At 40.2% G+C, this 21,569-nt stretch overlaps 1 protein-coding gene across 3 annotated transcripts in view; it reads right to left on the bottom strand.

Moving 5' to 3' along the window:
* Window positions 1–604: 604 nt before the first annotated feature.
* The window catches only part of PAG1 (phosphoprotein membrane anchor with glycosphingolipid microdomains 1), a 107,423-nt gene continuing 86,458 nt past the window's right edge, over window positions 605–21,569 (bottom strand). For all 3 annotated transcript variants that reach the window (XM_041464527.1, XM_041464526.1, XM_041464528.1), the window contains 6 exons: window positions 18,391–18,602; window positions 15,735–15,786; window positions 15,119–15,215; window positions 11,904–12,493; window positions 7,320–7,379; window positions 605–5,231 (listed from right to left, as the gene is read on the bottom strand). In XM_041464527.1, coding sequence (XP_041320461.1) covers window positions 4,881–5,231; window positions 7,320–7,379; window positions 11,904–12,493; window positions 15,119–15,215; window positions 15,735–15,786; window positions 18,391–18,515 — 1,275 coding nt within the window. In that variant the 5' untranslated portion in view covers window positions 18,516–18,602 and the 3' untranslated portion in view covers window positions 605–4,880. The remainder of the gene's footprint in view (window positions 5,232–7,319; window positions 7,380–11,903; window positions 12,494–15,118; window positions 15,216–15,734; window positions 15,787–18,390; window positions 18,603–21,569) is intronic.

Here is a 21,569-nt window from a genome sequence, read left to right as displayed (position 1 = left end):
AGAGCAAGAGCTTCTCACTGGAGTGTGGTCCAAATTAAAATGTTTGATACAGAAACAGATTTCTTACAGTCACGTGGCAAACAAATATATATGCACAACAGGAGACAGAAAAAAAGTCCTTGAGCTGGACTATGATGTTTCCAGTCCCACAGTGCACAGATGAGAGTCCTGTCTCTAGCTGCTTCCTGACCTGAATGGCTGCTTTTAAACACCCGTGTCCCAGCCCAGGCAGGGCTGTCACACGGGGTGACTCCACCCTGGCTGAGTGAGATGAGCAAGAGACAGGGCAGCACTGTCAGATTTTGTAGTCAAGAGTAGCACAGTTAACAGGAAGTTCTGGAAAGCAGACAATACCAGAGAGAGCACTCTGTGTCACAGACTTACACACGCAAACCATGTATCCAGCATCTTGTAAAAGCACCATTGAGAGGTTGAACTGAGAGCACCGCGTACAAGGAATTGTGTTCAAAACAGCGGACAGGAGCTGCTCAGGGAGCCATGGGGAAGCATGCAGCCCTGCAGGATGGATTCCTTGAAGGCACGATAGATGAGGGCTTGGAGAACAAGGCAGCTGGTCATCAGCCAGTTGAAATTGTGGGGATGACCCAATTCTGGGTTACTCATGAATATGAATCCCCACACCTACTCATCTGTCACTCCATGGATCCTGCTACATGTAAGCAAGCCTGCAATTTATATTAATAGAAAGACTGAAGCAACAAATTGTTCACAGCTGACATGAACACCACCTCCCTGAATGCTCACTATTGTAAAACCTAGGTTCTTCAAAAGAAGACTGATAATTCTTATTGCAAAGCTTAGTCATCATAGCTACATTACTGGGCTCTTTAGTGGATGTTTGTGAGTGACTATTGCTATTGTAGGGCTGACTGAGGTCCAGTACATTAAATGTGTCTCTATAAAGATGTTTCCAAGTTGGAACAAGTAAATGTTGGGGTAGTCCCTTTGTACTTTTGAGTTAAACACATACAGTATGGAAAAGAGTATGGAAGTACTAGCTACTTTGTAGAAAAGGCACTATAACTGATCTAACTGTGGTAACTAGGTACATGCCCATGCTACAGGTATCTGCAAAGAATTTATTTTTCTCTCTGACTAAGAAAGTTATTCTACACTCATGAACAGGATGACTGGTTTACATATTGGATTAGCACTGGTTCAGGTATGTGGTAAGAACAACTCTCATGGAAGACATGATGAGATTCATGGAAAGATGTCTGAACTGCATTTCCTGTTTTCTACCAGTTCCCAGAGGGAAATCAAAAAGACCTTTTCACTAGTGCAGTTATACACACATTAGTTTGTTTGCCTTACTGTGGCAATTTGATGTGAGATTTTATTGTACAGTACAGTTGTGCTAAAAAAAGGAGGCAAAGAAACAGACTGTGAAGCTTCCCCAGAAAACATCACCAGATAACAAATACTTCATTTTGGATGCTGACATTTTATTTAGGGATATGGTGAAAGAGTTAAAAAGAGCAGTAAAGAGACAAGTAGAAGAGACTCCCTTTTCTTGACAGTCAGATTAATCTCTTTGGGGATTACTGCTGGAAAAATATCTCTATCAAATATATTAATGAAAAGGAAGCATTGACAACAGCCATAAAGGAACAGGTATTACATCTGGGAAGAGGGAACTAAACCAGCACCTTGATTCTTTGTCAAGAAATGTAAAAACTCACTTGCCAACCTTGGACTGAATTCTAGACATTTTCATTTAGCATTAAACTACATAATGGAGATTATGCAGGGGAGTTATGGACTCCCTCATACATCCTTGTTCAGGAGGGTAATTATTTTTTGCAGCTTTTAAGTCCAGTGTGGGTCTCAAGGCAGATGGCAGATACACGTCCTGAAAGCAGCAATCCAAAATGTGAATTGCTTCTCCATGAGACTGAGGTCTGATGAACCATTAAAAGGTTGTGACCAGCCTGAAAGTAATTTAAAGAGGAAGGAATGTGCCACTGCCACAGCACTGCAGACATGGTACCAGCTCCCAGTGCAAGGCTGTATGAGATGGGTTAAAAACAGAAACCAAAGAAAGAAGAGAGGGGGAGGACAATTTTTCTTTCACTGTGTAAAAGGGAAGTCTAGGGGGTTTCAGGAGCAGTTGTCAGAACAGATGAAAGAAAGGACAGAAAGACTTGTGTCCTTTCCTACAAAGCAACATTTCTGATCTGGCTATGAAAAACAACAGAATGACTGGACAGTCCTCCACCATCCTTTGACCTGCTGGTCTGAATGGGGGTATTTCTAGAGTGATGTTTGGTTTTCTTCTTTTGCACCTTAAAATTTACAATCAAGAATTCAGTGCTATTCTTTGCTTTCAACTGACATTGTCTCAAGATATCTTTGAACTGGTCTTGAAATTGAATCTAGTGAACCTGACAAACCTCATGTTCCTACTGTTTCTCTAAAAGCAGTCATCCATGTAAAGGGATAACTACATCTTGAGATGTATTTGGGAATTTCAGGAGTTGAGGTATGCCTGCCACTAAGCTGCAGGAGTCATACTGAGGACTACATATATATAAACTGGTACCCCTGAGCAAGGAACAGACAGCAAACACATAGTTAAAGACAGAAGAGAGTCTCCAGACTTAGCACAACAAGTCTTCTGAAACATGGTGCATCTTATCTTTGGCCTTAAACAGTGTGAAGTAGTAGGAGAGAACATTCAAAGGTGAATTCACATTCAAGGAAACAGAAACAAAAACTTTTATAAAGGGAAAAACTCCAGAAAGCAGAACCACAGTCATCCTTGAAAAGCACTGTAGTGGAAACAAAGGGTTTGCTGCAGCTGTCAAAACATGGCAGTATGGTCAAGAACAGGATGGATGTAGAGTGGTCTGAACTGCTTCTCCTCCAAGGAGAGAGTCGTAGATTGAGTGTGCTGCACTGCTGCACAAGGTCAGGATCCACGAAGTTTGAACCACCCTGTGAGCAGAGGTTGACTGCACAACTGCACTGCTCCTCAGAGCTGTACTACTTGCAGGCAAAGCCTGTAAATCAGCACATTTCTCTCAGTTATGAAGCTATTTCTAATAAATGTGTGTAACCAGATCCATGTTTGCTCTTTATAGTACCAAGTCATGTTGAGAACTGACCAAGGATCCGAGAAGGGCTCAACCTTCAAAACCCAGTACCAACTGAGCTGAAATTAAACCTGTTTTGTTTTGTTTACTACAGAATAAGCCAACCTCAGTTTATGTACTGTTTATTTTGAATTAAAAATAAACTGCTCTTCAAGCACATGCCAGATATTATGTATGTGAATGTTGCCAAGCTTGGACTATAACTTATACTTGTGTCCAAATTACAAGTGTATGCCTATATACATGGGGATATGTGCACATGCATGTCACACAATGCTTGTTCTTTACTGTTGGACTATTCTTGTACCATTTTACTATTTATTGTATTATTCTTGAAGAAAAAAGGTAGCAATCCAGTACCTGCTTATTTCATCCAAGCACAGTACTTTGTTTTTCACAGTAACAGAATAACTCAGCATTCCTGAAAAGCCAGTGGCTTTCAAGCTGTTTGTCAGAGGCCCTAGTAGGTCTTGGCTGCCCTCCTGCTCCTTTTAGCAGAAGAACAAGGAGGACTAGTGGCTATGCCTGACTAAATCCCACTGTCTCTTTTGCCTCTTTTTTGCCCTGTGGCAGTGTTCTTTTACATAGACTCCAGTATTTTAGCTTAAAAACAGCAAGGCATGTTCCATTTCCCTGCTCAAGGAGACAGAAAAAGTCAACAAAACAACCCCAGTAGATAATTTTCATTTATCTACTTTTGAAATAGGAAAAAAAATTAAAAAACCAAAAACCAAGCCCAAATAAAGAATGGGATTCCTCCTGTTACAAACCCCAGTAAGTTAATCTACAAAAACTTTGAAGACGAAAAATACGTTGTAAAACAAACACAGTACATAACTTTTCCTATATAAGAAACTAGACAAACATTAAAATAGTTAAGTCTTTAAAAAGGGCAAAATTCTGCAAAAAAAAAAATTTACTCAACACTACTAAGGTTAGACTACACATTATGCCAATGCATTCAATTGCACAATTTTTGCAACATGACAATGGTCTGGGGTGTGTATGTGCAGGTGTTTATGTCTATTTGAGGGAAACAGTGCAAGAATACTAAGAGTGACCGTTGCCATTTCAAAGGAATATTTCAGAAATAATCAAACAAAACCCCTACAAATACCAGTACACATCTCAAATACTGCAAGTCACATTCTACAGCCCTTGACATTAAAAAAAAAGAAAAGAAAAAGCCAGCAGAATTAATTCAAGTACATTTGGAGTCAGTCCCTTGTGAACAACTGTTGTTTGCACTTTAGCTGCAGTGAAGGTGGACAGAGCTCCCCAAAAGACACAGAAGTGAGTGCATCTTCCCCAGCCCCGCAGAGTGAGTAAGTCTGAGTTGAGGTACAATTATCTGTGGTTTGCTCAACATTGCAGATGCCAAAACTTGAATGAAAAATTATGCTTGAAAAACACTTTGAAGAAAATGACATAAAATAATCTCTTAAAATGAGAAGCTAGTTTTGTGTAGTCTTTTTGGTACGTAATCCTGTCAGGATGACAAGCATGGCACTCCTTCCCAAATTACGTTTGCCTTGGAGCTAATAACAATAAAGAAACCTTTACATTTTCCTGGTCGTCTTTCTGACCTGACGTACCCTTTCCCATGAGCCTTGATCCACCACCCAGAAAAACCAGCAGCTATCACACCCCAGCTGAAATGTACATCGCTTCTTCACAACTTGTGTTCCATAGGAAAAGCACTTCCCTCTCCACGTTTCACTTGTCCTTTGAAAATAACAGTGGGGAAATCTGCTGCCGGAGTAGTTAAAGCCTGGTGAATTCCCTGTGGTGCTGCAAGTCCCCTATGCTCTCGTAGTCGTTCTCTCCTGAAAGAGCAGTGTGGTTTGTGGTGGGCACCGACAAGGTCCTGTCTTCCTCTTGGCTCACTGACCGGATAGCTTCATAGTCCGGCTCCAGCTCCCCGTTTGGTCTGTCCGCTGACTGAGGCACAGTGGTGGAATTTAGGGTGTTTTCAAAGTCCTTCACACTTGCATAGAGGCCACTGCAAATAGACGGGGACCTCTGAGATGCAATTTCTTGAATGCAGGTGTAAGGAGAATCCAGTGCCTTGATGGCCTGTCCCGGCTTACTCACCGATGAGTACATGGCTGAGATCTAGGAAAAGGAGACACCTGCTGAGTATGGAGCATGGCATTGTGCAGCAGTCTGTACCCTTGTACTACAAGGATGTTGGTTATTTAAGAAAAGACAGGATCTTCTGATGAAAAGATACCCATTCTAAAAGGATAGGATTTTTTCCTTGGAAAAAAACCCCAACTATTTCGTACAAATCCTTCCTTTTCTAACATGCATTTATAGATCGGTTTTCTTTCAAATAAAGAATGCTTTATAAAATAAGTTTATAAATGTAGAACTTCCTTGAATATGAAACTCTGGTGAGGGAATTAGAATTGGGCAAAATGGAATGGCTTTTTGAGCAGGAGTTCTTGCAAGTTTTATTGTGGTTCTGGAGTCAATTTGGATTCAACAGGGAGAGAGGCATCAAAGGGAGGATCAGATTGAACTGCTGTAATGTAGGAGAAGGATGCTGTCTGATCCTTAGGGCTTTAAAAATTATTATTGTTATTAAAATTATTATTTTTAAGTTTATAATTATTTTAAATTTATAATTATTTTAAATTTTAAATTTATGATAATTTAAAAAGTATTATTTTTAATGGTAGTGGCTACTTTTATGCTTTTAGAGACACTGCAATAGAAGAATAGTTAATTGTTTTAATAGGTAGGACTAAATAGGCACCAACACATGTGAAGACAACATTAAAAATCTGCAGATAAATTACTCACAGCAGATAATAGCAAGTAGTGCCAGTACTGATATGAAAGGTCTGCTCTGTTGACTACACTTTGCCTACAAAGAAGAGCTGCTTCTCAGGCATTGAGTATGTGAATGCCTGGAGACTGAATCCTCTCAGCTGTAAACAGCAGAAAGGGAGCCAGCATTTAATTCCTAACTAAAAATTTCCTCTGGTGAGGTGGTACACTTCAACAAGTGCATGAAAGTGGCCCTTCATGAAAAGGGGTGAGGAGAAGCCCACACCCACACATGTCCCTCTGCTCAGGGATTACCTGGGCTGTTGCCAGCACAGGAATCAGTCTTAATTCCCTCTCCCGGGCCAAATGGATACTAGCCCTTGCACAAGACAGATGGCTGAAATTCCCTGCACAGCTTCTCTGGTACCCAATATCACAATGCAACATAGCTCTTCTATTATATTTGAACTCTTTCCCAAGCATGCAAAGCCATTCTGGGTTTGTATCAATCCAGTTAAAAGAGTAGATTAGCATGAAAATGTATTCTGGGATTTTGTGTGTGTGTATGTTTGTGTGGGGCTGGGTTTGGTTGGTTGATTTGTTGGTTGGGTTTTTTTTTTTTTGTTTTTTTTTTTTTTTTTGTTTTGGTTTTGGTTTTGAGTGTTTGGGGCTGGTTGGTTTTTGTTCATTTGTTTGTTTAGAGGGACATCATCTTGGAGATGGCAATACTTCTTACTTTTTACTGATTTCAGCTAACAAAAAATGGCTTGTCTGCTCATCTACACTTCAACTCTTCTCAGTATTAGATAACATTAACTCACTTCAAGATCAGGTTATTCATTAATGGCTGAGAATGCTTCTCCCAGCAGAAGGCATTAGCTCATTGCCAAATTTGTGTTTAGTTTTATGTCCAGAAAACATTTATAAATGGCATGGTTGCACTAGAGATGATCACAAACAGCGTTATTTATGTTTAACTTTTCTCTTTGTTTAACTCTCCTCCACTTATCTGACCAACAGACAGTTGGCCATAAAGAACAGTTTATGTTCCAGTGCTTTTATTGTACTTCAGTTTACTTCCTAGAGCCCCAAACTTTGCATGGGGAAGGTGGAGCATATGTTTCAAGAGACTGCTGGTTATTCTTCTTGAGGTCTTGTCATCCAAATCAAGAAATTATCCTAACAATCAACTAACTGTGGCCTCCTATTATTTTCTGACACCATTTTTAACCTATGGGCCTGATCCAGCCATATGTTAGAATACTTCTGATTTTAGGAATGGTTCTCTGCAGAGAACCTTGGGCTTTCCTTTTCCTTTCACACAAGTTTCACCTTTCTTAGATTCTGCTTAATCACACAGAGCTTATGCTAATTTCTGCCTAAAAATTGGTCTCTAGTTAGTTACTGAATTTCATGCAAGATACCTACCTCATCTTCTGTGAGAGATGGATCTTCCTCTCGAGACTTGTAAGACACTGAACTAAGCCTCTGTAAAAAAGGAAGAAAGAAAGAAAATAAAAGGCTCATTACCCATCAACAGTGTGAAATCTATAACAAAACCCTCCCATTATAATAAATACATTATATTTTATGGTCATTTGCTCTCAAGTTCCATTATACATAGCTAATACCCCCACTATTCAGAGTACTTCTCTGGAGATAACAGCCCTGAGGTTAGTAAAACTTTTTAATGTATCTGCTTTTGTCCTGACCTGAAAAGGGTAAAAATAATGTAATGGTTAAAACAAATGCTGTACCACTGTATCCCTGCCTTTACACCTCTTATGAAGTATCTGCAGAGGCTTCTGAACAATTAAAGTCAGCTGTTGTGATACACCAGTTGCCCTTTCACAGGGTTTTCAGATACGCTTTTAGATGACAAAAGAACAATACTCAGCTGACACCTTCTGGATGATTGCTACCCTTCATTCTGTAGATCCTGGACGTGCTGCATGGGAGAGCTGTGTCCTCCACCCCTGGAATGCAGTTCCTGTGCAGACGTGCTCAGCAGCCTGGCCTCACAACCACTCAGACCTGCTGCAGCCACCCTGAGCTGGAGTCAGGTCACACAGCAGAGTCACTGAAGGATGGAGGGCTAGGTTTGGTATCAAGTCTAATTTAAGCATCTAAAGTGTTCTGTGTAAAACAGGTCATGAAACATCAGGGGAAAAGCATTTTGTTCTTGTGAAAAATGCCTTTGGACCTTTACAACAACAAAGACCCTGCTGCTGCACAGCAGCTGTGGGATGCCTCCTCTCTGGGCCAAGAAGGTTTTGCTGGACTCCTGCTCCACAGCGATTCAGAGGAAGCCATGCAGTATTGTAAGAGGCTGTATTTTGGACTTTCACACAACTTCTCCAACTAAAATACTTCATACCACCTCCAGTGCAAGCCAACATGTAGGACTAGAGCTATTTTAACACAGTCAATAAAATACCACTTCCAGGCACACAACTTGCTTGGTTTTTTTTTATTTTTTTTTTTTTTTCCCCTCAGAGACTCATTGTGATAGATTATTTCCTCCTTCCATCTTTTTGTTATTTTTACTTCTGGTAAATACCAAACTTCAGGTTCCTGGGCACTTCTGACAGACCCTGGCCCAAAGCACACTGAAGTTCTGCCTGCTGCACCTGAAGAGCTTCCCTTACACCAACCAACTCCCTCACTTCTTTCTCACTGACTGGAGAACAGTGCTCTTTAATCTATGATTTGTTTGCTCTTGAAAAAACCAACCAAGCAACCAAAAAAAAAAAAAAAAAAAAAGCAAAAGAAAAAAGGAAAAATTCAAATATATATTTTGGCCTTGTATTAAATCTGCTTCACTACAGCAACTTGCTTTAGTCTTTCCTATCTGCATCTTTTTCTGCTGGGGAGTAAGCTACTAATTTCATCCTCACACATTAAAACAAGCACGTGCTCATAAAATTCTTCAGTGATTTTTCTGTCATCAGTGTGTCTATAAGCACCATGTGTCAGGACCCCTTCTACAGTTTCCCACTCAAGTACTGATAAATACCCCAGGCTGTTTGCCATCCTGTGCTGTTCCCCTGACACAGCATTCTTTCTTCTAAATGTGAAGCTTGTGACACATCCGTTTTGGAGGACATTGTTATCTTAAAATCTTAAGATTTTAAATGGGAAACTTAAATTCCACTGGCCCCTAAATATTTCGTACCTAGCAACATTTTAAACAATGCTGAAACCTCAACAGTAACAACACAAACCACACATGTCCTTATTTGCCTTCTGCTTTCCTTTCATTCCTTGACAGCACTTGATAATTTGCTCCTTGGCTCAGCTGCTGCTCCTGACATGGGCAAAAGAACAAGAACATTCTCCTCTGGTGCATTTTTAAGAGATGTTTTGCTTATCCTCAGATTGTTCAAAGCTGAAATCAGATGGCAGCAGACAAACGGACACACAGATAGCACTTCTACCAGTGCTCGCTCGCTCTGGAAAGACCTGGGTGAAAAAGGAGATCCATACTCCCTTTTTAAATAAAAGAAAGAACTAAAGAAATCTATTCTGGTTTTTCAGTATTATTAGAAGAATTATGTTCAAGGTTTTGTAGGTGTTAGAGGCCTGTAAGAGGCCTTGTGTTATTAAAGGTGTCTTTCTTCACCAAGTCTTTCCAAAGGATTTGGCTGGGTCAGAGCCGAAAACCAGTTTAGTTAAATTTTCATCCATTATTTCACATCTGGCTCTTAAAAGGTGCCTTTCTAGTTTTCATGCAGTTATATACAGGAATGGTCTCTGGCTTGGTCCACCTAATTCTCTCCCAGACTGGAGTGCTTCAGGGACTGGCATGGGCTGGGGATCACGCTGGCTGCCCTCTTTTAGATGGTGAGACTGAAAGAGCTTGGACACAGTCTGCTCTCTCTGCTGGCAGGTACAAGCCTTGGTTACACAGGTGCCTCCCTGCCAGTCCCTTCTGTGTGCCCTCGTTACAGTGATGGAGACTTGCATGATGTACACACAACCTCTGTCTTCATCAGGGCCAGAGAAGGTTGAAGAGTTTGGGATACAGATGTCATGCTAAACAAAGAGCTAAGTAGACTCACAGAAAGGAAGCAAAACCAGAAACACCTATGGAGTCTAACTAAAAGGGTTATCAGTGTAACATACATTTCCATGAACATCTTGGTTTTGCTTGCCACATCAAAAGAAACAGGCGTTGCTCTGCATTGCTTGAAGCAGCAAAATACAGGGAAAAACTATCATCATCACAACAGAAAAACAATCCCACAGCCCCCTCCCCACACAACGGCAACAATAACGACATTTATATATTCCATCAATTACCATCTCCAGCTCTGCTGCAGCTGCAGCTCTCAAGGACAGGACAGGCACACACCTCGATGCATAATGCATGTACCCAGCAGCGCGCACGGCAATGATCTGATGCTGCCCAAGATTTAACTCAGGGTGGCTTCAGCTCTGAATAAATTTTAATTAGACAAACACCTTTTTTTCCGGCACTTAGGGGACTGCATGTGTCATCTCTTGATTAATCCTTCAAAACCTGAACCATTTTAATCAATTCCCACTCCTGGCAGTTACTGACGCTGCAGACACGGTGTGCTGGGGAGCTACAGAGCAGCAAAGGCTTTTCCTTTGTATTGGTGCCTGGGAAATACAATTACTTTCTGCTAGTCTTTTCACACCTGGTAGGAAAAATATCACTTTTACACTAAGCTGTTTATCTAAAAGTCTAATTAGAAATTACTTATGGCTGGAATGTGGGAGGGGGCAATGTTGCTGGATTATTGTTGACAGTCACATCTTAATTTTTTACTTAATGAGATCATTGTTGTAAAAATGTGCAATGAAGAGTCTAGCTAAATAATTTTTATACTGCAAGAAGTCTTCATTTTATTCATTTGGGCTATATTGTGCCTTACAAGTTACATGGTTAGTTATTTATTTAACAAGATACTCTTCTGCCTTCTTCCTGGATTACTGAAGTTCTTCAAATAAGAGAACAACCAGAAACATGTAACAATACCTCAGCTCTGCTGTGATTTTTACATGAATATTTACATTTAAAAGTCACATTGCATCTTAAAAACTTTCTTGAAATTTTCATCAATACCTACCTAATATTATTTGATGACTTGGACACCAGAAACCTGCTAAACCTACAGTTCTTTCATTCACAATTAATAAGAAGATATCTAAACATTCTGAAAAATGCAAACTCAACAATTTATGAAAAGTCTCTACTATGATCTGAAAGCATCCTTAAAATGTCTTCTGATAAAAAACTACGAATGGGAAAAGAAACTGTAGAAAATGTCATGATTTTGTATTTCAAGGAATTCACCACAACTCGTTCCTAGTGAGGAAGCATAAGCTGCTGAGAAAACTTCATTTTTGGCTGTGATTTCAGCACTTAGAAATTCCTTACACTCTGTTTATACGTGATATACAGAATTTGACAAATATAAAAGCGTGCAGCTGCAGTCTCTCTCTCTTTCTATCCCTCTCTCCTACATCAAAAGACAAAGTGAGTGCCCAACACTTGCACAGCTAAGTCAAGGTGGACCAATGGAAGAGGCACATCTAAAGTAAGGACATCCACCAAGGATGCCCCGCTCTCCTTTTTGTAAATTGCAGTTTCATTAGGGAAAAAAAGAAGAGGGGGCTTCAGAACAATATATAGATGGTGACAGAGATACTGCATGCCCTTTGTAATAGCTTCCACAAGTATAATACCATCAAACAAAGAAGCAGAAGCCTCCTATGCAATTCCTGGATAATATTTTGGGAAAAGCCTTATGTAGTGCATAGCTGCAACAACAGAAAATACAGGCAGCAATAGAATGAGCATATAGCTCTAACACACAGATTCTACTATACACTATAATATTTCTATTTACAGTCTTGCTTCATCTTGAGTGGGCTTTTTTCTTGTTTTTTTTTTTTTGTTACTGAAAAATAAAATCCTCTCCCACCATATGTTCTCAATCATTATTTGGCTGTTTGATGAGGACAAATATTTTCAGTATTTACCTTTTCTGGTTTACTCGCTCCTTCTGTCACTTCTTCTTCCACTTCTTTTTCTTGCACATTTTCATTTTCATCAAGAAGTTTCATGGGTACTGGAGGGGGAAGCTCATCCTCTACATCTGGTATGTTGTCAAGAGGACTTTCTGAATTTGCACTTTGGCGACTCTTCTTATTTCGGTCAACAGATGCATATTCTGCTGACTCAATTCTGCACTCAGGAATCTGATTCTGACCTTCAGAAACTGTCAGTGAAGCCTTTGATTTGCTGTTAGAGTTCCCTTCCATGCTGGCTACTGCTCCAACATCTTTAATTTCCTTCACAGTTTCATACAAGCAGTCTTCAACTATGTTCTCCTGAGAGGAACTGTCTTTCAAGACTTCATAAGGCCCTTCCATTCCAAGACCTTGATCATTTTCTGCATTTCTAGATGAGATTATAGTTTCCATGGGGTTGTTAGGCGGAATACTGGGTAGTTCCCGGCTCTGGTGACACTTTATAGACTTTCCAAGACCATCCTGTTGATCTAGTAGATCAGATGTCTGTACTTCTTCATAAGGCTGGATACAGGCAGCTGTACTGTCCTCAGAAAGAACTAAAGAAAATTACAGAGAAGTATTACCAACAAAGGCATAACTAAAAGGTGTGATTTGTACTCTCTACATCACTTTGTTTTTGTGACATGCTGGAAAGGGTAAATGACGCTAATGCCTGGAAATGCCTGGTGATTAACGTGCTTTTTGCTTATCAAAACGTTTCAGTTACAGACATTTCTGCACTCTACTGGTAAAATATCTTTCTCACAACATCTAAAACAGTCTGTACACCCCCAAGTCACATTATATGGCAACAGCATTCACTGTCAGAACAGGGGGTGGGAGGTTAGCTGTGCATGGATATTCAGCTGCCTTGTACTCAGTTTCACTGAATGATTACAGAGTGCTCAGCAGTCTCAGATGGGAAACAGGTGGGAGGCCTCAAACCAAGTGCCTTAAAAAATCCTCGTTAGATTTTCCTCTTTGCATTTCCCCATTCTTTGGAATCAAAAGGAAAGCATTCCTTCTTCCTCCCCACCATCCTTCAGCTTGTTTAACATGCTGGTCCAATTCTGGTTGGAATTGCACTTCGCTCAGCTCTCCCTGCACGCCACAGCAGAAGCTCCTCACGGAGAGCTGAGCCATGCTTCTCTTAGTCTCGCAGCACATAATGTTGGTTGACAACCTACTAACGAGCTGGCCATATGCACAAGAGAGAAGACTAGACTTCAGGAGGTAGTGTCAGGCAGAACATGTTGTTTCAGGTCCCAGAAGTGGGCCACATGTCATTGTCACTAGAGGGTATTAGGGACTGAAGTGTATGGGGCTTCTCATCTTACACCGCACGTGTGACATTTGCATGCATTTGTGGACACATACAAGCATGTTTCAAGCATGGTAGATAACTTTATCTCACACTATTTCTTTAAAAAATCATTTCTGAACAGCTTTACTTTTCCTAGCACAGTTCCTAAGGCACTATCTCAACAAAAACAACCCATTCTTCTGTGTTCTTCAGTGTATTTGACATGGTGACAGAAGGGTTGCCAATGCCCTTGATTTGGTGGTTGCCATGGACGTTGCTTTCTCTTCTGTTCAGGGCATGCAGACACAGTCAGCACCTGCAGGGAGCCATACCCTGACTGCAAAACTCAGGACAGAGCTGGAGGTGTGAGATGATAATCACTGAATGGGAGATGGGAGTTTTCCCTTTCTGGTCCTTGATTCTAGAGATTTCTGTGCTGTGCTGAGCACCCTTACAGAACCCAGAAAGCACACACTCCATTCAGGCTGGAGGGGATAACCAAAAGCAGTGAGAGCTCAGGTTTCTCTATTTTTATGGTTATGGGTGGTAGAACAGAAGGGGTTGGTGTAGCTGAAGGGTTGGCATAGATAAGACAATGCTGGCAGGTTGGACAAAGGAAAAAAAACACAGCATTTGATGGTTCTTCTTCCATAGCCCTGCCCCTGCTCAAAAAGCTAGCAGAAACAGTAATAAAAAGAACTATTAACAAAAAGTGCATAAAGTATAAGTAAAAAATTAAAGCACAGGGGTTCCTGTTATTCAGAAGGGCTGTTATGCAGAGTATAAGCTGAGTATAATATCAGACAGTCTGAAAACTGTCTGCTGGTTGACAGCACACCTTTTAGCAGCAGCTCTGACAGCTGCACATGTGGTGACTCATGGCAGAAGAAATACTTCCATTCTGCAGGGCTTTGCTCTGCACATCAAGTCCTTCAGGGAACCACACACCTACATACACAACAAGCCAATGGATGGGAACAGCAATTAGCTGCAAAAACAAAGTTTAAAGATTACTTTGGATACTTGTCTCTAAGGGGCAAAGTCTCAATAGCTTAGCCTCTGCTTGCAGGAGATGAGGAGAGAGCTCTAAGTTGGAGCACAGCCCCTGGTGTTGGTGTTAGTGTGAAGACAACAGTTGGCTCCCAGTGGCTCTGAGCTGAGAGTGAGTTTATTTTTAGGTGCAGCTGAGTAAAATATTTTCCAGTGATACTTCAGGGTGAATCATTTTGAGTGTTCAGCAAAGCAAAGACTAAGGAAAAAAAAAAAGGAAGCCTATTTATGTTGCCTGTTTTCTAAAATATGAAAATATAAGTGACAGCACAGCACAGGACTGTGACCTAAAGCTGTAATCCCTGGAGGAGGACCTGAAATATGTCCACATCCTCCTGGAGCACTTTTGAAACTCTAAGGCGCAGCTTCATCTTCTGGTTTTATCCCAGTTCCACAGCTTACCAAGATTAGGGAAGGTCCCATTCTCTGCCTGATCACCTGGTCAATCTGCAGGTATGGCTTGGTGACCCAGACCTGGTGGCCCAGGAGAGGACCTCAGCACCTCCTCCCAGTGCTGGCTGGTGTGGAGGACTGGGAGCAGCAGCTGTACCAGAGCATGCCCAGGAGTGGAGTGGAGATGCAGCCTAAACCACCCGAATCTCCATGAGATGATCATCTCCACTGACCTCCCAGCGAGGCAAACTACTCCATGGCATTTTTTACCTTGGTTGTAAGTTCTGTGTGATCTGGTGTCAGACCTGCAGAGGCGTGCAGAGTATTCTGACACATGCCTTGCCTGTGTGCTTGGGAAGCCGATGGCTAGAAACCTGAGGGATGCACTGGGATGGGGCCGCTGGCTCATCCCACCCGCAGGGGCTGCCATACTTACCCTCGCCATTGCTGAGGGCTCCGTTCTGTTCACTGTTCGGGGGAGGCTCCGTGACCGAGCTCGTGATGGAATGGCTGAACACCTCCTTCTCGGAAGGCTGCAACACAGACCAGGGACCGCTGGTCAGAATGAACCTTCACATGAACAAACAATTTCATTCTCATCTCCGGAGCTCTGACCCACAGGTATTATTGGCAGGAGAAGCAAACCATGCCAACTAGATTCAAAGATTTAAGTGTCTGTGTTTACAGATGTTAAAAAGAAATAAGTGCAAAGATGTCCAGAGTGATGTCCTTTTCAAGCTTTATGGTAATAGACATTACTATGGCTTTAACCCGTGAGAAGACAGCATCTGACAAAGGGTACACTGCCTTGGGCTGCAAATGGAGTGAGGGGAAGGCTGGAGTGCAGTGGTGGCAGAACAGGCACTGAGAAAGTGCAGATTATCAGGATCTACACAAATTTTCCTCCTCTTCCCCCCTCTGCAACTTTTAAAGTTTCCCATGGTCAACCATCTCGAAATTCCTGAGCTATTCTCTAATCTGTTGTATTTTGCAAGGAGCTTGGTACAAACCAACCACAAGACAGACACAAGCTGCCAGAAATAAATACTCACCACATTCATCAGATTTTCATGATCTCCATTCTGACTTTTGGCCTTCTTTTCCCTTAATGAAAAAGGCACATGAACTTTTACTACAAATTATGCCAATATACAAACACCAATCATTCACAGACCTTACACTCCTGCAGGGAACAGAACTGCGATTCACAATAATACTGAAAATGGAATAACTGAAAATTGTTACAGGAATTGGTGTGACCTCTGTGTAAAAACACCATTGAGGCAGAATGGTGATAAACATAACTGAAGAGGTACAACAAACACACAAAACTCTCCTTCTCACTCAATGTAAGATCACAGTGAGAAGTGACTGATGGTTATTACAATATAGTACAAATAATTATGTAGAGACAGGACATGGGGGAATGGCTTCAAACTGAAAGGGAGTAGGTTTAGATTAAATATTAGGAAAAAATTCTTTACTGTGAGGGTGGTGAGACACTGGAACAAATTGCTCCAAGAAGCAACTACTGGTGGATGCCCCATCCCTGGCAGTGTTCAAGGCCAGGCTGGATGGGGCTCTGAGCAATCTGGTCTAGTGAAACGTGTCCCTGTCCATGACAGGGAACTAGATGATCTTTAAAGTCCCTTCCAACCCAGGCCATTCTATGGTTCCATGATAATAGAAATATTATTCTTCTATTTAATAATATCTGAAATTCTCAGATATACATTCTGGTTACAGACTACTTAGGAAGTCCCCTAAACTGTGTCAGAAAAAAAGTGTGTATCCTATGAGGAATTAGAAAAGGCCAACAAAATCCAGATAACTAAAAATGCTAGTCAAATTGATAATAAGCATGAGCAGTTCAAAAAGGCATACAAATTTCACAGCAGCAGAGGACTACAGTTTTAAAGGAATTCCACTTCCCTGGGTCCTTCATAGGAGTCTAAGTATGGATCACATTTCCAGTTTTTACCATTTGGGAAATATAGCTCTTGTTCAGAAATACTGCAATAAAGTATGAGCTTAAAATAATGTTAGTCCTTCCCCTAGATGAAAATTCAAATAAAAAGGTGAGAAAATATTGACAATATGAAATTTTTGCTTCTTCTAAAGTCTGCAGTGAACTGTACTTCCATATCAGCAACTGTTAAAATTCTACCTAATTGGGAAGTAACAAAACAGCAAGTGAGCATGCACCAATGAAGAGCAGAGAAAGTTAAAAGCTGAATTTCCTCTCTGGAAGTTTTTCTGACTCTGATATTTTAGAAAGAGCAAATTTTATTCAGTTTTCTATGTCCTCATCCATTTTTGAAGAGTAAGCCAGGAAGAAATTCTGCACAATTGCATTTATGCATAAACAACCTGCCATACAGAATGACCTGAAACAGAAGATATTATGTCCAAACTAGCAACACAAGAATTTATTAAAAAACATCACCAGAATATTTCAGGCAATGTATCTCTGTAACTGTAAAGATTACTCAGTGGTTTGACCCATCTTTCTAGAGATGTTTCAAGGATTGGTGTGTTACAAAACATATTTGGGTTGGAAAAGGCCTTAAAGATGATACACAGTACCTAAAAGTAATGTTTGTGGGCTAAAGAATATTTAAAATAGACTTTTTACTTTTAAATAAATGTAAAAAATTCTACTATTTTTTACACAGATATCACAGCAAACTGTGACAATAAGAAGATACTGAAGTGTCAACTTACAATTTACAAAAGTGTTTCTCCTGAATCACATGAAATTACACGTTCTAACTTAGGCTTTTTAGGCTTTCAACCAACTTTGGGACCTGTTTTTGCCCACAACTGGTTTTTTGCATGGTGGGCTTTAGATAAATCCTGCTGAAAAACAAACTCTTCCACTGTAGACACATTTTGTGCCAATACAGTGCATTTTATGGCCGCACAATTCCCTCAAAGGGTGGAGGGATGAAAGCACATGCTCCTTACAGACATATGCATCCAAACTGCAGATTTTGCTGCTGTCCTGGATTTTCCCCCCATATACAATATGGACCACAGCAGTCCCACTCCTCATAGTGAAGGGTCTGACTGCTTTGCCTGTGGAAGGGCACCATGGACAGACTGCAGGCTGCCCAGCTTCTCTGTGCAGTCAGCAGGGCTCAGCTTACATGTCATGAAGGAGCCTTGAAACATGCATAAACAAAGCCAGTAGAAGTGCCTCTATGGGTGAAATTGAATCCTCTTATGGAGAAGAAAATAAGGATAAGGCATAAGGCATTAATTAGTACCACTGTTTGATCCTTACTCATTTTTGCATGAAAGGCAGGAGCAATGCTATATTCCCTATGCTTCAGGAATGGCCACAGCAAAGCTGAAGTACATAATCACTTCCCTTTCCTTTTTGCCTAGACTTTTTTTGGTCCTGTTTAGCCCACCTGACGTTCTCAGTTTCAGCTTAGGGGTGTGATTTGCTAACACTCAGTGTCTACTTGGGCTCCAGGCTTCTGCTTAGGGGAAACCACTGAATAAACACAATTGTGTATTTCCTTCACAGCAAAAGAAAAATAGAATTAGATTTTAGAATGAATAGAACTGTTCAAACTGAAGTTTGCTTTGAAAAAGGTACCTTTCTTTTTTAATTTCTGTACCTCAGTCCTAAGTATTTCCTGCTAACTATTTATACATGAAGCTATGTCCAAAGTGAACCATTAAGCCCTAGAGCCTTACCCATTGCAGCTGGAGCAAAGGAAGATGAGGAAGGTGAGGAACAAGAGTGTTGTCATGGCTGCCAAACTTCCCCACAGGATTACGTGGATCTGTCCAGTGCCTAAAAAAACACCCTCTAGCCCCATGGTACTAGCAGGAGCTGGTATCACTTGGGGTTGAAGAAGTTACTCCTTGAAGAAGACTGACATCTGTGCTGCATGCACCTTCTGTTTCTGCAGAAGGAAAGAAAAACACCATCAGACGTTAAGAGAAATTTTGAAGATAATGAATCTGACAGCTACAAGTCTGGCAGGAGAGATTATCAAATCCAGATCTTATGAAAACCAGTTTCAAGTACAAGCCAGCCAGCCAGCGAGATTTTCAGCTACATTTCTGACAGTTACATAGAACAGATTTGTCAAATATTAACACAAGCTGTTACCTATCTACAACCTCAATATTAATAAAAGGTAGTACAGCATCTCTGTACTTGGATCTTCAGGGAAAGATTTATAAATCTGCTTTGAGGGCCATAGTAATCTATTTTGTGGTTATATTTGCAAATTTCATTGAAAAGTGAGCTTTTGAAACCACCTACAACTTCTGCAAAGTTAACAAGCCAAAAAGAGAGCTGCAGCAAGCATTCACCTCCTCTCTCTCAGTCCCTCCTGCCTGCATGTAATTCGAGGCTTAAAGTGCAGTGACAAATAAACTAGGTAAGTCTTGAAAAGGAATACCACAAAAACCTTTCTCACAGCAGATAAGATCCAGTCTTATTTCTGTGTGACATGCTTATTTTCTTAATAGTATGTCTGGAGAGTAACAATACTGAACTTTCTTTTTTAGCTTCTCCCCACCTGAGTCTGAGAAAACAACAGAGCAAAGTAAACAGGGTGGTTTTTAAGAACCTGAATAAACACAACTTTTGCTACAGCACAGCAGCTCATGGGGAATACTCCTGGGTAAACCTTACTTGTGACATACAAGTTTTGGTACAGAATATATTCTAAAATTCTGTACATACATTTAATGCAATACATGGTTGACATGGCAAAATTAAAAAGAAGTTATTAATTCTTCACTGCTGAAGGTATCAATTCCTCCATAATTTGAGAACAGGTTATGCAAAGCCTATTTACAGGCTTTCAGGCTGACTTGATTGATAAAAACTGAAATAGAATGCAATGGCTAAGAAATGAGCAGATGTATTTTGGGAATGAAAAAGTAGCACAAATATAAGATTGACAATGTCTAAAGCCACTAATTACTTGCTTTAATGCATATATTTTCTTTTTTTTTTTTGGTATAGGAAATATGCATGTACATATATTTATTTCTTTGCAGCAGAAGCATCCTTTGTAAAAACAAATTCAACTAGGTACTGATATTATACTTGTATACAAAAATATATCAGCATTTTGTTATTAAAATCTTACGAGAAAAGAAGATTTATTTCCAGAAAAAGGCCATTCAGATCAAAGTAAATCTGGTAAATCAGAGAAGATATCAGTTACACATAACAACTAAGTTAGGTGACTGGGTAGCTTGGGTAGCTCTTACAAGTAGTATTTCTCTTCCTGCATAAAATGGACTCATTAATTTCAACCATGAAGGAGCACTGAACACCTTCCAAGAAGAACCCTACTAATTTATCCACAGTGGATAAATGCTTTTTAAAAAAACTTTTCCCTTCAGATAATAATGGCATTGGATATAAACTGAAATGGGAAGAAACAAACAAAAGATAAGAAAAGCTGCTGATCCTGAAAAGACCAATTTCAAGGTGTAGCTAAATAATTTCAATTTGGGCAAGAAACAAGAAAGCCAGACATTATGCAACTTCTCCAAACCCCTAAATAGACAGGAAGAACAGGTGCCACAGATCTTGGCAAAGCACAAGCATCTTACTGGTAGTCTTGAGCACTGACACCCAAGAGCCAGCGCTCTTCAGCGGTGACCACTGCCAAGCAATGTGCCTCTCTGGTTATCTTGGCACAGCCTGGAAAATTAAACATTCAAAAGCAGTGGCAGATCACTCTAAAAATTATGTATACAGCAGATGACACAGCTCTGCCTCATCCCTATTTTAAAGCCCAGGTTGGGTTATTTCTACTGTGAGTCACAGTCATAGCACTGACTGTGAAACAGAGAGACCTTAAGGGAAACCAAATCAGGTTTAGTCAGGAGAAAACTTGGTGTAATGCCCACAAAGACCTCTGTGATGTCATGCAAGGCACTGTGCATTGGTATGGATTCCTGTAAAGGTGATGGAATGTCCTCATCTAGAAAACATTACAAAGCACACTGTGCTGGCTGCCTTAACTGGCTCCAAGCCCTTGTTAAGATGGTTGAATAGAAAGTACGAAAGTACTTCCCTTTAAAACTTTTATTTTTCATGAATTTTCAAAGACATTTTCTGCCCTGCTAAAACTTAGGAAAAAATATTTAAAAATATTTTCATTTCTTTTGTCCAATCCTTTTGCCTTCAAAACCCTCTCATTTTCTTTTTTCCTTTGAAAAAAGTGTTGAAATAAAAATGGAATGTAAAAACAAAGGAAACAGAACAAAATAATTTTTCATCATTTTTGTTGTCTTTTCTTCCATGGTTTTCCCCAAAATTAAAAAGAATGAAAAATGCAAATGAAAAAAGGTTTTTTTTTTTTTCAAATACTGTAATAAAGAAGAAAGATGGAAGGAAGTAGAGGGAGGGAGGGAGGGAGGGAGGAGAAGGAAGGAAGGAAATAAGGATTTAAAGTCTTTTTCTTAAAACAGAAACACATTTTTATTTTCTTTTAGAGCAGACACAAACCTGTCTTGAATGATATATAAATTATTTCTACTACTAAGTTCATAATTTTGTATCTACTCTGAAGTAGGATACTATACTCTCAGAAGACTAAGTAATGTAACTTAAACAAATACTGTAAGGAAAGTGGTTTTTAAAAATTCTAAATATATATTCTTAGGTTTCCAGGACTTTAAATAAAGATAATATTTAAGCTAAGAAAAGTTAAGGATACATGGGGAGCAGCCCCATGGAAAAGCTCTGTCTTTGAAGGCTTCAGTACAGAGTTAGGAAGTGTTGGTCTGAGCCAGAGCAGATGGAGCTCAGACTGAACTTCAAAAGGAGTGAGATCAGAAACAGTCAGTCAAGGAAGACCTCTGCGTGTGATGTCAGGAGTGAAGCACAAGACTGATGC

Source organism: Pyrgilauda ruficollis, unplaced genomic scaffold (assembly GCF_017590135.1).
Source record: "Pyrgilauda ruficollis isolate IOZ18807 unplaced genomic scaffold, ASM1759013v1 scaffold18, whole genome shotgun sequence".
Lineage (NCBI taxonomy): Eukaryota > Metazoa > Chordata > Aves > Passeriformes > Passeridae > Pyrgilauda > Pyrgilauda ruficollis.
This window is presented reverse-complemented; position numbering and strand designations above follow the sequence as displayed.